The sequence below is a fragment of the Staurois parvus genome, unplaced genomic scaffold (genome assembly GCF_062004578.1).
Source record: "Staurois parvus isolate SC_StPar_1 unplaced genomic scaffold, SC_StPar_1.0 ptg000747l, whole genome shotgun sequence".
NCBI lineage: Eukaryota > Metazoa > Chordata > Amphibia > Anura > Ranidae > Staurois > Staurois parvus.
Window position 1 is genome coordinate 2,655,267 of NW_028318543.1, and position 17,746 is coordinate 2,673,012.

Sequence of the window (17,746 nt, forward strand, 5' to 3'; positions counted from 1 at the left end):
ACCAAACAAAACTGCATTACAATCCGCTTATGAAAGAACATGTATGATATTTATCTTTCTAGAAGGTGGTGAGTGAAATCTTCCCTCTCTGGAAGAGTGATGGGTGTCGCTGGTATCTGACACTTTAGGATGTTTTGGATACTCTCCCATCTCTGGGCACTGTGGTTCCTCCTCACTAAGTGACTACATTGTTCTGTAGTGATGTAATGGCTGGTGGGAGGAACCACTACACCCAGCAAGGGACAAGGCTTCTAACAAACCCAAAGTATCTGATACCAAAGGTGTTCAGTGCAAAAATCACCCTCACTGTCCACCATCTTAATTCGTTCCAGAGAAGTATTAAATGTTTATATATAACAATGTTCATTCTCAATACACTAGCAAAATACTAAAATGAACAATAATAGAGATAATGCCATAACTACAGGTAGCCCAGTGTTGCTCCATACATATCAGTGGATAACTGTCTTTGTATTCAGGTCAGGTCTGAGCAGAATTATGTAACATTTTGGGAAAAATATACAGCCAAGAAGTCCAGAACTTGATGCCATTATAGCAAAGACCTCCACAGCCACCATGTATTTCCCTCTGGTGCTCAGATAGGCCGGGATCATGGCAATCCAGACACTGCAGAACACCAGCATGCTGAAGGTGATGTACTTGGCCTCATTAAAACTGTCCGGTAATGTCCTGGCTATAAAAGCTATAATGAAGCTCACAGCTGCCAGAAGCCCCATATATCCCAGGACAGAGTAGAAGCCGATAACTGAACCCTCATTACACTGAATGATGATCTTCCCCTGATAAGAGTGAGTGTCTCGATCCTGGAAGGGGGGAGAAATAGACAACCAAGTGACACAGATTATGACTTGGACCAGTGAGAAGACACAAATGATACAATTGGGCAGTTTGGTTCCCATCCATTTCCTCCAGGGACTCCCAGGTTTGGTGGCTTTAAAAGCAATACATACCATGATACTTTTGGCAAGTAGATGAGAGACGGCAACTGAGAAGATGACACCAAAAGAGGTGACACGCAGCATGCAGGTCACATCTACTGGATGGCCGAGGAACAAGAAGACACAGAGGAAGCTCAGCATGATGGAGACCAGGAGAAGATAGCTCAGGTTCCGGTTATTGGCTTTAACAATGGGGGTGTCCCGGTAATGTATAAATATCCCCAATATTAAACCAGTCAGAAGACAACAAAGGATGGAGATGGCTGAAAATACTGCAACAATGGTGTCATCAGTGTAGGAGAGAAATTCCACCACTCTTGGAACACACCGATCCTTCTTCTCATTTGGCCATTCATCATCAGGACATTTTATGCAATCTTCACTGTCTGCAGGAAGAACAATACAAACACAATGAGCATCGGGGTCAGAGCTTAGAACACACATTAAAAAGATTAATTTATTTGAGATATAGCGATAGATAGATAGATAGATAGATAGATAGATAGATAGATAATAGATAGATAATAGATAGATAGATAGATAGATAGATAGATAGATAGATAGATGATGTGCCTAATGGGAAGTGCTAAAAAAAATGTTGGTTCCATAAGGACACAATAAAGAGTGAAAAGACTAATAATAGAATGCACAAGAATTGTGTTATAGGCAGAAATGTGATAATTGGGAGTTTCAGTTGAAATTGTCATAAAACCCTGATAATGAACATATTTTCTACCCTTGGTGGTCTGTTAAATCCCTGACCCACCACCAAAACGTTCATGCTGAACCATGTTACAGGCAGCAGAACGTTCTCCATGACTTCTCCAGACCCTTTCACGTCTATCACATGTGCTCAGGGAGAACCTGCTCTCATCTGTGAAAAGCACAGGGCGCCAGTGGTGGACCTGCCAATTCTGGGGTTCAATGGCAAATGCCTATTGAGCTCTATGGTGCTGGGGAGTGAGCACAGGGCCCACTAGAGGACGTTGGGCCTTCAGACCACCTTCATGAAGTCTGTTTCTGATTGTTTGGTCAGAGACATTCACACCAGTGGCCTGCTGGAGGTCATTTTGTGGGGCTCTGGCAGTACTCATCCTGTTCCTCCTTGCACAAAGGAGCAGATACCGGTCCTGCTGATGGGTTAAGGACCTTTCTATGGCCCTGTCCAGCTCTCCTAGACTAACTGCCTATCTTCTACATGCTCTTGAGACTGTGCTGGAAGACACAGCAAACCTTCTGGCAATGTCACTTATTGATGTGCCATCCTGGAGGAGATGGACTGCCTGTGCAACCTCTGTAGGGTCTAGGTATGGCCTCATGCTACCAGTAGTGACACTGACCCTAGCCAAATGCAAAACTAGGGAAAAACCGTCATAAAAGATGAGTAGAGAAAAAAATGTCAGTGGCCTCCACCTGTAAAACCATTCCTGTTTTGGGAGTTGTCTCATTGTTGCCCATCTAGTGCACCTGTTGTTAATTTGACCAACACCAAAAGGCAAGTAGGATATTTGGTGCACTCCGAGATGGGGTAAGGAGGTAGATGCGGCTTACAATAATATGTATAATCATATAATCAATGGTGATGGAATTGGGGAAATAAATCATGAACAATATACTGTAATAAATATACAAATCAAATTTCCTTAGCTAGAGTCCTATAGGTAATTCTGATGCACCATGGAGTGGAGGAAGCCGGCCAATAACAAGGTACAAAGGCCCTGTGGAAGATCAGGAAGAAAGAGGCGGTGCCCTCTAAGTGCAGTATGAAAGCTTTTTAATGGATACAAAGTGTAGTAATACAGGCCACACAAAGTGTAAGAAGGTTTGTGCTTGTAAATTAATAGTTATCCGCTGTAGTGAAGGCGTGTGAAGTCTCTGGATGGATGGATGGTGGTCACCGGCATCTGGCAATGGTGCTGGTGGCTTCCAGCAGGTCCTCCTAGTTCCAGGCCGTGAGGAGGGAGCACGCATGCTCCAAACACACGCCAACCCCTGTCATCACGTGACCGGAAGTGACGTCTCAGCTGAGGGAATCCCAGAACTAGGAGAACATGCTGGAAGCCACCAGCACCACCGCCAGTTGTCGATGACCATTATCCATCCAGAGGCTACACTCTCCTTCACTGCAGAGGATGCCTATTCATTTATATCAATATGATTTTAGGGTGTAATAAATCTTTTTTTGTATAATAAAGTGTATCTAATTTTGAATCAATATATATGTGATGGTGTTTTATTAGCTGCATTTAAGTCCCAAGGGGGGTAATTTTTTCCTGTATGTAGTAGTGTTAGTGGTGATAGCAGTATTAGTAGTAGTAGTAACAACAGCAAAATACAACCAGGCAGGGCTGACACCATTTCAATTCACAAACTGCTGTGTGTTGTCAGCCTACAACAGTATTAGGAGCCAACTACATTTCTAGCAGGACCAACAGGCATCTTTCTGTACTTGCAGTGGCTTTACAGATATAAAACAGGAGCGAATGTGGCGTAAAACCAAATCTCAGTAAGCTTTCACCCGATATACAGTTGTGTTGAAAATACTAGCAGTCAGACATCACTAACCGGATCAGTCACTGTTTTTGGTAGAAATGATATTTCTACATGGCAAATAATTTCCTAGCAGGTGTAGTAGAGTAATAGAAATCCAACAGACCCAACAGTCATGACATGCATGCTGCTGATTCTGTGTCATTGAATCACTCATTGAAAGAGGCGTGTTCAAAATAATAGCAGTGTGGAGTTCTATTAGTGAGGTCATTCATTCTTTGATAAACAGGTGGCAATGATTGCCCTTATTTAAGGAAGGAAGGCAGCAAATGTTGTCCATGCTGGTTACAGTGCATTTCTCTCTGAAATTCTGAGGAAAATGGGTCGTTCCAGACATTGTTCAGAAGAACAGCGTACCTTGATTAAAAAGTTGATTGGAGAGGGGAAAACATATAAAGAAGTGCAGAAAATAATCGGCTGCTCAGCTAAAATGATGGCAAATGCTTTCAAATGGCAACCAAAACCTGAAAGACGAGGAAGAAAGCGAAAAACTACCATTGGAATGGATAGAAGAATAACCAAAATGGGGCGGACTCAGCCAACAATCAGCTCCAGGAAGATGAAAGAAGGTGTGACGTTCCCTGTGAGGACTGTTACAATTAGAAGACGCCGATATAAAGCCAAGCTATCTGCAAGAAGTCCCCGCAAAGTCCCACTGTTGGAAAAAAGACACGTGCTGAAGAGGTTACAATCTGCCAAAGAGCACATTGACCGGCCTAAAGAGAAATGGCGCAACATTTTGTTTACTGATGGAAGTAAGATTGTTCTTTTTGGGTCTAGTGGGCGGAGACAGTTTGTCAGACGACCCCCAAACACTGAATTCAAGCCACAGTACACTGTGAAGCATGGTGGTGCTAGCATCATGATATGGGGATGTTTCTCATACTACGGTGTTGGGCCTATTTATCACATACCAGGGATCATGGATCAGGTTGAATCCATCAGAATACTTGAAGAGGTCATGCTGCCTTATGCTGAAGAGGAAATGCCCTTGAAATGGGTGTTCCAACAAGACAACGACCCCAAACACACCAGTAAACGTGCAACATCTTGGTTCCAGACCAACAAGATTGACGTTATGGAGTGGGCAGCCCAATCCCCGGATCTTCATCCAATAGAAAACTTGTGGGGTGACATCAAAAATGCCGTTTCTGAGGCAAAACCAAGAAATAGAGAAGAACTGTGGAATGTAGTCCAATCATCCTGGGCTGGAATACCTGATCACAGGGGCCAGAAGTTGGATGACTCCATGCAACACAGATGTACAGCAGTTCTCAGAAACAGTGCGACTACAACCAAATATTCATGAAGTCATTCAAAGAAAAGCAAAATCTTCAAACATTTCTCAGTTTATATAGTGAATGTTTGAGTTTGTAAAGAAGAATACAAACACTGCCATTTTTTTGAACCGTCTAATATTCACTTTTCTTCCATTTTTTTAGAGGAACAACACAAATTTGATGTATTTTTCTTCATGTTTTGATTTGGAATAGAATGTGTCGTGTTCCCAATGCATTTGTGTGGATGGAAATAAAAGCTATTAGAAGGATTTTCAGCTTTAGTCACTTTTTTCAACAGACTGCTATTATTTTGAACACAATTGTAAATCCGCTTTCTTCAGATACAATTCCTCCCTCCATGCTGCCAAACAAGCCTACTTTGTCAATCTCATCAATAGCTTGTCATCCAGTCCTCGTCGTCTCTTCTCTACTTTTAACTCTCTACTTTCTCCACCTCCACCCAGCACCTCACTCACTGCTCACAAGATTGACGCACTTCGTAGGTGCATCGCCACTGCACAGACATCCATCCCACTTAGCATACCTTATACTAAACCTCCCTCAACACTTTCCTCTTCTGACCTCGCTACTACCGAAGAGGTCACTAAGGTTTTCTCGAAAGCCCGTCTCACTACCTGCCCCCTGGATCCTGTCCCCTCACAACTACTACGGTCACCCTCTTCTTCCATCCTATGCTCCCTCACTCACATCTTCAGTCTCTCCCTCTCTAATGGTGCCTTCCCCTCCCCTCTAAAGCATGTGCACATCACTCCCATACTTAAAAAGCCCTCCCTGGACCCCACCAACCTGAACAACTTAAGACCCATCTCTCTGCTGCCATTTACCTCTAAACTCCTAGAACACTTAGTCTACAATGGCCTGAGCTCCCACCTCACTGACAACAACCTTCTCGACCCTTTACAGTCTGGCTTTTGTTCACTCCACTCCACTGACACCGCCCCACTCAAACTCACTAATGATCTACTAACTGCTAAAACCAATGGCCACTACGCCGTACTCATCCCAACCAATGGCCACTACTCCGTACTCATCCCAACCAATGGCCACTACTCCGTACTCATCCCAACCAATGGCCACTACTCCGTACTCATCCCAACCAAAGGCCACTACTCCGTACTCATCCCAACCAAAGGCCACTACTCCGTACTCATCCCAACCAATGGCCACCACTCCGTACTCATCCCAACCAATGGCCACTACTCCGTACTCATCCCAACCAATGGCCACTACTCCATACTCATCCCAACCAATGGCCACTACTCTGTACTCTTACTACTTGACTTCTCTGTGGCTTCTGATACTGTTGACCATCCCCTCCTCCTAAAAAAAACTCCACTCTCTTGGCCTCTGAGACTCTGCTCTCTCCTGATTCTCCTCCTACCTATCGCAGTGCGCCTTCAGCATTACCTATAACGCTGCCTCCTCCTCTTCACTTAGTCTTTCTGTAGGGGTTACTCAAGGTTCTGTCCTTGGACCCCTTCTCTTCTCCATCTACACCTCCTCCTTAGGTCACTTGCTAAACTCCCATGGCTTTAAGTACCATCTCTATGCTGATGACACACAAATCTATCTTTCTACCCCTCACCTCACCCCTTCAGTCTCCTCTTGCATTACTAACCTACTAAGCGACATATCGGCATGGATGTCACTCCACTTCCTCAAACTCAATCTTTCCAAAATGGAGCTCTTAGTATTCCCCCCAGCCCGTGCCCCCTCCCCTGACTTCTCCATCAAGATCAATAATGCAACCATCCCTCCCCCCATGCCAGGGTGTTAGGTGTAATCCTAGACTCCCATCTGTCCTTTCACCCCCAAATCCCATCACTGTCCAAATCTGTAGACTTCACCTCCGCAACATCTCCAATTTCCGCAACACCTCCAACCTCCGCAACACCTCCAACCTCCGCAACATCTCCAAGATACACTCTTTCTTAACCTCTAAAACTACTGAGAAACTTATTCACTTCCTTGTTATATCACGCCTTGACTATTGTAACTCCCTCCTCATTGGCCGACCTCACCGCAGACTATCCCCTCTTCAGTCTATCATGAATGCTGCTGCCAGACTCATCCACCTTACTAACCGTTCTATATCTGCCACCCCTCTCTGCCAATCTCTCCACTGGCCTCCACTCAGTGTCCTCCACCCCTCTCTGCCAATCCCTCCACTGGCTTCCACTCAGTGTCCTCCACCCCTCTCTGCCAATCCCTCCACTGGCCTCCATTCAGTGTCCTCTACCCCTCTCTGCCAATCCCTCTACTGGCCTCCATTCAGTGTCCGCCACCCCTCTCTGCCAATCCCTCCACTGGCCTCCACTCAGTGTCCTCCACCTCTCTCTGCCAATCCCAATCCCTCCACTCAGTGTCCTCCACCCCTCTCTGCCAATCCCTCCACTGGCCTCCATTCAGTGTCCTCCACCCCTCTCTGCCAATCCCTCCACTGGCCTCCACTCAGTGTCCTCCAGCCCTCTCTGCCAATCCCTCCACTGGCCTCCATTCAGTGTCCTCCACCCCTCTCTGCCAATCCCTCCACTGGCCTCCATTCAGTTTCCTTCACCCCTCCCTGCCAATCCCTCCACTGGCTTCCCATTGCCCAACGAATAAAATTCCAAACAATAACATATAAAGCCATTTATAACTCCGCCCCCAAATTACATCACCGATCTTGTCTCCAAATATCACCCAAACTATACTCTCCACTCCTCGCATGACCTGCCCTTTAGCTCCCTTATCTCCTCCTCCCATTCTAATCTCCAGGACTTCTCCAGAGCTTCCCCCATCCTCTGTAACTCTCTACCTCAATTTATCAGACTATTGCCTGCTCTGCACACTTTTAGGCAATCACTGAAAACCTCTCATTCAGGGAAGCCTATCCTGCCCTAATCTAATAATGTAATCTTCTATTCCTTCTACCAGTCCATCCCCCACAGTTACTACCTTTTGTACCACTGGCCCCTTCCTCTTAGATTGTAAGCTCCCAGGATCAGGCCCTCCTAACCCTCTTGTATTGAACTGTATTGTTGCTGTATTGTCTCCCTTTATATTGTAAAGCGCTGAATAAATCCTGTATAATAATAATAATAAATGTGCACATTTTGCAGGTACATACTTCATATTTTTCCCTGATTAACACTTTAAGTAGTGAGGTGACTTCTGACCAGGCCAAAAATAACTTAGTAACAAGTACAACTCTACCAGAAATGTTGGATATCTCTCCTTCCGGACACTGGACACACTCATAGCAGCATTTGTGAAATGAAGATCCAAACTTTTTTCTGCTGCCGGGCCAACAGGGATCTGAGCATCGAGATATCGGGATCTGAAATCAGATATTATTATTAATATGATGATGATGATTATTTTGTGACATTCCATCATATCTCATGAGGATATACAAACAGGGGCGTATTTGCCACGAGGCAAACTAGGCATTTGCCTAGGTCGGCACTTTTCAGGGGGGCGGCACGGCGGCAGTGCTGCCCCCCCTTTCCCACGGAAGAGACACTACCCTGGGAAAGGGACAGGAGCAGGGCCGCCATGGCTGAGGGACTGGCTGTAGAGGAGAGCAGAGTGGTGGGTGGATCCCCGGTGTGCGCTCGGAGTGCTTGAGTGGAGGTGCCCGCTGTCAGTGTGCCAGTGTAGCGGCAAGATGAGTTCCCCCATGAAGATCCGGGATCTGCAGGAAGGCCAGAGGAAGCAGAAGACGAAGAGGTCAGGGGGGCGGAGCTCCTTTGCAGCCGCCGCCGAAGATCGTGGGGGAGAAGGGACACAGGCACCCATCCTGGAATGATCCTGACAGGAGGAGCGGCTGCTGAACAGGTAAGTGCTTGGAGGTCTGGTGCTCCCTCAGTCCTGTGTCACTGTCCCCTTATACACTGCCCCCCACCTGTTCTACTTCCCTCCCTGTCCCATTGCCCCCCATCCATCACACTGCCCCCACATGTCACCCTGCCCCACATTTGTTCCACTTCCCCCTCCTGTCCCCCACATTGTCCCACTACCACCCATCTGTCCCCACTGCCCCCCACCTATCCCTCTGCGCTCCTCCAGTCCATCTGCCCCTCACCTGTCCCTCTGCATTCCTCCTGTCCATCTGCCCCCCACCTGTCCCTCTGCGCTCCTCCTGTCCATCTGCCCCTCACCTGTCCCTCTGCGCTCCTCCAGTCCATCTGCCCCTCACCTATCCCTCTGCGTTCCTCCTGTCCATCTGCCCCCCACCTGTCCCTCTGCGCTCCTCCTGTCCATCTGCCCCTCACCTGTCCCTCTGCGCTCCTCCAGTCCATCTGCCCCCCACCTATCCCTCTGCGCTCCTCCTGTCCATCTGCCCCTCACCTGTCCCTCTGCGCTCCTCCAGTCCATCTGCCCCTCACCTATCCCTCTGCGTTCCTCCTGTCCATCTGCCCCTCACCTGTCCCTCTGCGCTCCTCCTGTCCATCTGCCCCCCACCTATCCCTCTGCGCTCCTCCTGTCCATCTGCCCCTCACCTGTCCCTCTGCGCTCCTCCAGTCCATCTGCCCCTCACCTATCCCTCTGCGTTCCTCCTGTCCATCTGCCCCTCACCTGTCCCTCTGCGCTCCTCCAGTCCATCTGCCCCTCACCTATCCCTCTGCGTTCCTCCTGTCCATCTGCCCCTCACCTGTCCCTCTGCGCTCCTCCTGTCCATCTGCCCCTCACCTGTCCCTCTGCACTCCTCCTGTCCATCTGCCCCCCACCTGTCCCTCTGCGCTCCTCCTGTCCAGCTGGCGCGAGCCTGTCCCATACCCCTGTCACGCTGCCCCCCACCTATCCCTCTGCACTCCTCCTGTCACACTGCCTCTCACCTATCCTTCTGCACTCCTCCTGTCCATCTGCCCCTCACCTGTCCCTCTGCGCTCCTCCTGTCCCACTGCTCCTCACCTATCCTTCTGTGCTCCTCCTGTCCCACTGCCCTCCACCTATCCCTCTGCGTTCCTCCTGTCCCTCTGTGCTCCTCCTCCTGTCCCACTGCCCCTCACCTGTCCCACTTTGCTCCTCCTGTCCTACTGCCCCTCACTTGTCCCACTGTGCTCCTTCTCCTGTCCCTCTGCGCTCCTCCTGCCCAGCTGCCCCAATCCTGTCCCACGCCCCCTGTCACGCTGCCCCTCACCTATCTTTCTGCGCTCCTCCTGTCCATCTGCCCCTCACGTGTCCCTCTGTGCTCCTCCTGTCCATCTGCCCCCCACCTATCCCTCTGTGCTCCTCCTGTCCCACTGCCCCACACCTATCCCTCTGCGCTCCTCTTGTCCATCTGCCCCTCACCTGTCCTTCTGCATTCCTTCTGTCCATCTGCCCCTCACCTGTCCCTCTGTGCTGCTCCTGTCCAGCTGGCGTGATCCTCTCCCTCTGCGCTCCTCCTGTCCAGCTGGCGCAAGCCTGTCCCATACCCCTGTCACGCTGCCCCCCACCTATCCCTCTGCACTCCTCCTGTCACACTGCCTCTCACCTATCCTTCTGCACTCCTCCTGTCCATCTGCCCCTCACCTGTCCTTCTGCACTCCTCCTGTCCATCTGCCACTCACCTGTCCTTCTGCGCTTCTCCTGTCCATCTGCCCCTCACCTGTCACTCTGAGCTCCTCCTGTCCATCGGTCCCTCACATGTCCCTCTGCATTCCTCCGGTCCAGATGCCGTGATCCTGTCCCATACCCCCTGTCATGCTGCTCCCCACCTATCCCTCTGCACTCCTCCTGTCCCTCTGTGCTCCTTCTCCTGTCCCACTGCCTCTCACCTGTCCCACTGCACTCCTCCTGTCCCACTGCCCCTCACCTGTCCCACTGCACTCCTCCTGTCCCACTGCCCCTCACCTGTCCCACTGCGTTCCTCCTGTCCTACTGCCTCTCCTCTGTCCCACTGTGCTCCTCCTGTCCCACTGCCCCTCACCTATCCCACTGTGCTCCTCCTGTCCTGCTGCCCCTCACCTGTCCCACTGTGCTGCCCCTGTCCCGCTGCCCTGATCCTGTCCCATGCCCCCCCCCCCGTCACGCTGCCCCCCATCTGTCCCTCTGCGCTCCTCCTGTCCCACTGCCCCTCACCTGTCCCACTTCACTCCTCACCTGTCCCACTGCGCTCCTCACCTGTCCCACTGCGCTCCTCACCTGTCCCACTACCCCTCACCTGTCCTTTTGCGCTCCTCCTGTCCCACTGCCCCTCACCTGTCCCACTGTGCTCCTCACCTGTCCCACTGCGCTTCTCCTGTCCCGCTGCCCCAATCCTGTCCCACGCCCCCTGTCACGCTGCCCCCACCTATCCTTCTGCACTCCTCCTGTCCATCTGCCCCGATCCTGTCCCTCTGCGCTCCTCCTGTCCATCGGCCCCTCACTTTTCCCTCTGCATTCCTCCTGTCCAGCTGCTGTGATCCTGTCCCATACCCCCTGTCACGCTGCCCCCCACCTATCCCTCTGCGCTCCTCCTGTCCCACTGCCCCGCACCTATCCCTCTGCGCTCCTCCTGTCCCTCTGTGCTCCTTCTCCTGTCCCACTGCCTCTCACCTGTCCCACTGTGCTCCTCCTGTCCCTCACCTGTCCCACTGCGCTCCTCCTGTCCCACTGCCCCTCACCTGTCCCACTGCGCTCCTCCTGTCCCACTGCCCCTCAGCTGTCCCACTGCGTTCCTCCTGTCCTACTGCCTCTCCTCTGTCCCTCTGCGCTCCTCCTGTCCCACTGCCCCTCACCTGTCCCACTGCGTTCCTCCTGTCCTACTGCCTCTCCCCTGTCCCACTGCACTCCTCCTGTCCCACTGTCCCTCACCTGTCCCACTGTGCTCCTCCTGTCCTGCTGCCCCTCACCTGTCCCACTGTGCTGCTCCTCTCCCGCTGCCCTGATCCTGTCCCATGCCCCCCTGTCACGCTGTCCCCCATCTGTCCCTCTGAGCTCCTCCTGTCCCACTGCCCCTCACCTGTCCCACTGCGCTCCTCCTGTCCCACTGCCCCTCACCGGTCCCACTGCCCCTCACCTGTCCCACTGCGCTCCTCACCTGTCCCACTGCCCCTCACCTATCCTTCTGCACTCCTCCTGTCCATCTGCCCCTCACTTGTCCCTCTGTGCTCCTCCTGTCCCACTGACCCTCACCTGTCCCACTGAGCTCCTCCTGTCCCACTGCCCCGATCCTGTCCAATGCTCCCTGTCCCTCTGCCCTCCACCTGTCCCTCTGGCATTATATACACTTAGTGCTGGAGGTGCTGAAATTGCTCTCCCCATGCTCCCAATGAAAAATACCCTGGTCCTTTTGCTGGCTCTGGGGCATGAAACAGAACTGTAACAGCTTTTCTGGGCACAAGATGACATGGGAGTAACCACCCTTGGGCCTGCCCCTGCAGAGCTGACAAAAGCTCTTCCCCAGTGTGGCTCCTATCTCCTGGGAACAAGCTCCAATGCTGCATGGTATTGGTTTGCCTAACCTTTGTTTAGCCTATTAAATGCCTGAAGAGGACCAGTTCACAGAACAACTCATCCAAAGAGGGCATTGAGGGGAGCAGGATATGGAGGTGACTGTGCTGTCACCATCACCAGCCATCCAAATGGAGGGCAACACAATCAGCTCCAACAGTTGCCCTGTCCTGCATCTGTCCCAGTTGATAGTTACTCAGTTGGCCATGAACTATATATATATATAAAACATCCCTGTCTATACTTGCTGGATCATGTTCCTGTAGTCAGGTAGACTCTTCAGATGATCCCATGGTCCAGTGCTGTAGAAACATTGCCTTCCTCATGATGGTGGTTGTTAGGGATGGTCTTACACAAAGAAATGATGACTGGGAACCTGCTACTGAAAAGTCATAATGGGGTCTGAACAGGGGCGGACTGACAACTCATGGGGCCCCCAGGCAATAGGGGAACATGGGGCCCCTGTGTCCTCGCCTGAACTCAAAAAAACCTATGAAAAAAGGTACCAGGGGCATCTCATGGGGCCCCCTACTGACCCTGGGCCCTCTGTCAGTGCCCAAGTTTCCAAATGGTCAGTCCGCCCCTGGATACGGAGCATTCTCTTGATCTCTCTACAGAGGATTGGCAGAATGTTTGTCTATCGGTCCACAAGGGTTCTCAGAATGTTTCAATTCAAGAACACAACTACAAAGTCCTTACGCAGTGGTATAGAACACCCAACATTCTTCATAACATCTTACCTCACGTCCCATATACTTGCTGGCGTTGTTGTCCTATGACAGGTACAATGACCCACATCTGGTGGGATTGCCCCAAGATCAGTCCACCCCTGGGTTTGAATCCACCAGCTAGAAAGGCGCAATCTGTAAAACCACCAATATTCCAAAGGTGGCTAGGAGTAAACACAAAAACTTGCCTGCCCAATGTTCTAGCTGAAGATAACCGGATGGGGTTGGGGGAATCTGAGCAAGGTCATACCCTAATCTCTCCGCATGTTAACTCATTTCTCACTTAATCAAGAAAAACAAAAATAAGTGAGCGCTTGAAATAGATATAATAATGAGCAGCGGCTGTACACCAAAAAGGCACCGTATCAAACCTTCAAGGACATGAATATAAAAAAAGGGGGGTGCAGCGCTACATAACTTAGCAAATAATAAATCAAACACAGATGATAAACAATAAAACAGTGACTGTGTGTTAATAAAGCCACTGAATGGTGGCTATGAAGTGAGGGAAGTGAAACAGTCCAATGGAGGAGTGCTCTTAAGATCCAGGATGATCCTCAGACGTCCAATATTAGGAACCGTCAGGTGATAAAAAATGTAAAGATTGCGCACTCACCAGATACGCAATCTTTATGCGCATTTGTGTGAAATATCACTGGACCTCCTGTGTCATCATCCTGGTCTGGTCAGATCTGGTCAGCATATCCTCCTTTGCCTGGTACCCGGATAGATGCAGCTATTCCATGGATCTGGCTCTCCTGTCAGCAGCTCAGTGATCTCTCTGGTGACTTCTAGAATCTTCTTCTTCTTTCTCTCTTCTATCAGGGAGGGAGGTGGAGGCAATGTGATGTCATATGATCTCCAGACTTCACAGGAGGAAAACTCTACATCTTCTCTGCTGCCACTTTCAACAATTTCTCCTCTCTGATCCGAAAGAAGAAGAAGATTCTAGAAGTCACCAGAGAGATCACTGAGCTGCTGACAGGAGAGCCAGATCCATGGAATCTAGGAACTGAGAGGAAAATGAATATTTGTGGGACTTTAAAGTTGCCAGAAATAAGACAAAAATAACAATAAAATCTTTTTTATCTTAAAATGATCCTAATAAAATTGACTTAAACTGGAATACCGTATTTTCCTGGCGTATAAGACGACTTTTTACCCCTTGAAAATCTTCTCAAAAGTCGGGGGTCGTCTTATACGCCGGTAACGGCATGCTGACACTTTTTAGGGGGGCAGCGCGGTGCCGCTGATGCCCCCCCCCTTCCAACAGAAGGGACACTAAGTACAGGGGTGGGCAGGGGCTACTGTCTCTTACCTGGCTCCGGTCCCATGACGATCCGGTCCAGGAAGCGCGGCTGCTCCTTCCTTCGGTTCGTCCACTGGATGTTCGCGCGGCTGCTCGGCTCCGCCTCCTCACCGGTGATTGGCCGCCAGAACTGTAGCTCAGGAAAGGCACACAGGCGGCCAACCACCGGCGAGGAGGCGGAGCTGAGCGGCCCAGCGAAAATCGAGTGGAGATGCAGGTAAGTGTGCCGTGCTTAGGTGCTGCTGCAACCACATATGCTGGCTGCAGCAGCACTGTACTGGAACAGGGGTCAGCAAGTGTCAGTGGGAGGAATAGTGCCCCATCATTGGTGTCACTGATACCAATGATGGGTCATTATTCCTCCCACTGACACCAAGGATGGGGCACTTTTACTCCCCCCCCACTGACACCAACATTGGGGCACTATTCCTCCCCCCCCACTGACACCAACGATTGGGCACTATTCCTCCCCCCCCACTGACACCAATGATGGGGCACTATTCCACCCCCCACTGACACCAATGATGGGATACTATTCCCCCCCCCCCCCACTGACACCAACGATGGGGCACTATTCCTCCCCCCCCCCCACTGACACCAATGATGGGATACTATTCCTCCCACTGACACCAATGATGGAGCACTATTCCACTGACACCAATGATGGGGTGCTATTCCCCCCAATGATACTAATGATGGGGCACTATTCCTGCCACTGATACCAATGATGGGGCACTATTCCTCCCACTGACACCAATGATGGGACACTATTCCTCCCACTGATACCAATGATGGGACACTATTCCTCCCACTGATACCAATGATGGGGCAATATTCCTCCCACTGACACCAATGATGGGACACTATTCCTTCCACTGACACCAATGATGGGGCACTATTCCTCCCACTGACACCAATGATGGGGCACTATTCCTCCCACTGACACCAATGATGGGGCACTATTCCTGCCACTGATACTAATGATGGGGCACTATTCCTCCCACTGACACCAATGATGGGGCACTATTCCTGCCACTGATACTAATGATGGGGCACTATTCCTCCCACTGACACCAATGATGGGGCACTATTCCTGCCACTGATACCAATGATGGGGCACTATTCCTCCCACTGACACCAATGATGGGGCACTATTCCTCCCACTGACACCAATGATGGGGCACTATTCCTTCCACTGACACCAATGATGGGACACTATTCCTTCCACTGACACCAATGATGGGGCACTATTCCTGCCACTGATACTAATGATGGGGTGCTATTCCTCCCACTGACACCAATGATGGGGCACTATTCCTCCCACTGATACCAATGATGGGACACTATTCCTGCCACTGATACTAATGATGGGCACTATTCCTCCCACTGACACCAATGATGGGGCACTATTCCTTCCACTGACACCAATGATGGGGCACTATTCCTGCCACTGATACTAATGATGGGGCACTATTCCTCCCACTGACACCAATGATGGGGCACTATTCCTCCCACTGACACCAATGATGGGGCACTATTCCTCCCACTGATACCAATGATGGGGCACTATTCCTTCCACTGACACCAATGATGGGGCACTATTCCTCCCACTAATACCAATGATGGGGCACTATTCCTCCCACTGACACCAATGATGGGGCACTATTCCTCTCACTGATACCAATGATGGGACACTATTCCTCCCACTGACACCAATGATGGGGCACTATTCCTGCCACTGATACTAATGATGGGGCACTATTCCTCCCACTGACACCAATGATGGGGCACTATTCCTCCCACTGACACCAATGATGGGGCACTATTCCTCCCACTGACACCAATGATGGGGCACGATTCCTCTCACTGATACCAATGATTGGACACTATTCCTCCCACTGACACCAATGATGGGGCTCTATTCCTCCCACTGATACCAATGATGGGGCACTATTCCTTCCACTGACACCAATGATGGGACACTATTCCTTCCACTGAACCAATGATGGGGCACTATTCCTGCCACTGATACTAATGATGGGGTGCTATTCCTCCCACTGATACCAATGATGGGGCACTATTCCTCCCACTGATACCAATGATGAAACACTATTCCTCCCACTGATACCAATGATGGGGCACTATTCCTCCCACTGACACCAATGATGGGACACTATTCCTTCCACTGACACCAATGATGGGGCACTATTCCTGCCACTGATACCAATGATGGGGCACTATTCCTCCCACTGATACCAATGATGGGGCACTATTCCTCCCACTGACACCAATGATGTGGCACTATTCCTCCCACTGATACCAATGATGGGGCACTATTCCTTCCACTGACACCAATGATGGGGCACTATTCCTCTCACTGATACCAATGATGGGACACTATTCCTCCCAGTGACACCAATGATAGGGCACTATTCCTGCCACTGATACTAATGATGGGGCACTATTCTTCCCACTGACACCAATGATGGGGCACTATTCCTCCCACTGACACCAATGATGGGGCACTATTCCTCCCACTGATACCAATGATGGGGCACTATTCCTCCCACTGACACCAATGATGGGGCACGATTCCTCTCACTGATACCAATGATGGGACACTATTCCTCCCACTGACACCAATGATGGGGCACTATTCCTGCCACTGATACCAATGATGGGGCACTATTCCTCCCACTGATACCAATGATGGGGCACTATTCCTCCCACTGACACCAATGATGGGGCACTATTCCTCCCACTGATACCAATGATGGGGCACTATTCCTTCCACTGACACCAATGATGGGGCACTATTCCTCCCACTAATACCAATGATGGGGCACTATTCCTCCCACTGACACCAATGATGGGGCACTATTCCTCTCACTGATACCAATGATGGGACACTATTCCTCCCACTGACACCAATGATGGGGCACTATTCCTGCCACTGATACTAATGATGGGGCACTATTCCTGCCACTGATACTAATGATGGGGCACTATTCCTGCCACTGATACCAATGATGGGGCACTATTCCTCCCACTGACACCAATGATGGGGCACTATTCCTTCCACTGACACCAATGATGGGACACTATTCCTTCCACTGACACCAATGATGGGGCACTATTCCTGCCACTGATACTAATGATGGGGCACTATTCCTCCCACTGACACCAATGATGGGGCACTATTCCTCCCACTGACACCAATGATGGGGCACTATTCCTCCCACTGACACCAATGATGGGGCACTATTCCTCCCACTGATACCAATGATGGGGCACTATTCCTCCCACTGACACCAATGATGGGGCACGATTCCTCTCACTGATACCAATGATGGGACACTATTCCTCCCACTGACACCAATGATGGGGCACTATTCCTCCCACTGATACCAATGATGGGGCACTATTCCTTCCACTGACACCAATGATGGGGCACTATTCCTCTCACTGATACCAATGATGGGACACTATTCCTCCCAC

At 50.3% G+C, this 17,746-nt stretch overlaps 1 protein-coding gene across 1 annotated transcript; it reads right to left on the reverse strand.

Annotated features, from left to right (window-relative positions):
• Positions 1-1,403, reverse strand: LOC149445084 (vomeronasal type-2 receptor 26-like). The gene has a single exon (XM_089654250.1). The coding sequence runs from the start codon at positions 1,401-1,403 to the stop codon at positions 453-455; it is 951 nt and encodes a 316-aa protein (XP_089510376.1). The 3' UTR covers positions 1-452.
• Positions 1,404-17,746: the final 16,343 nt, after the last annotated feature.

Excerpts from the sequence above, each read along its gene's own strand:
- LOC149445084 (XM_089654250.1), bottom strand. The coding sequence starts at position 1,403 with ATGTGTGTTCTAAGCTCTGACCCCGATGCTCATTGTGTTTGTATTGTT.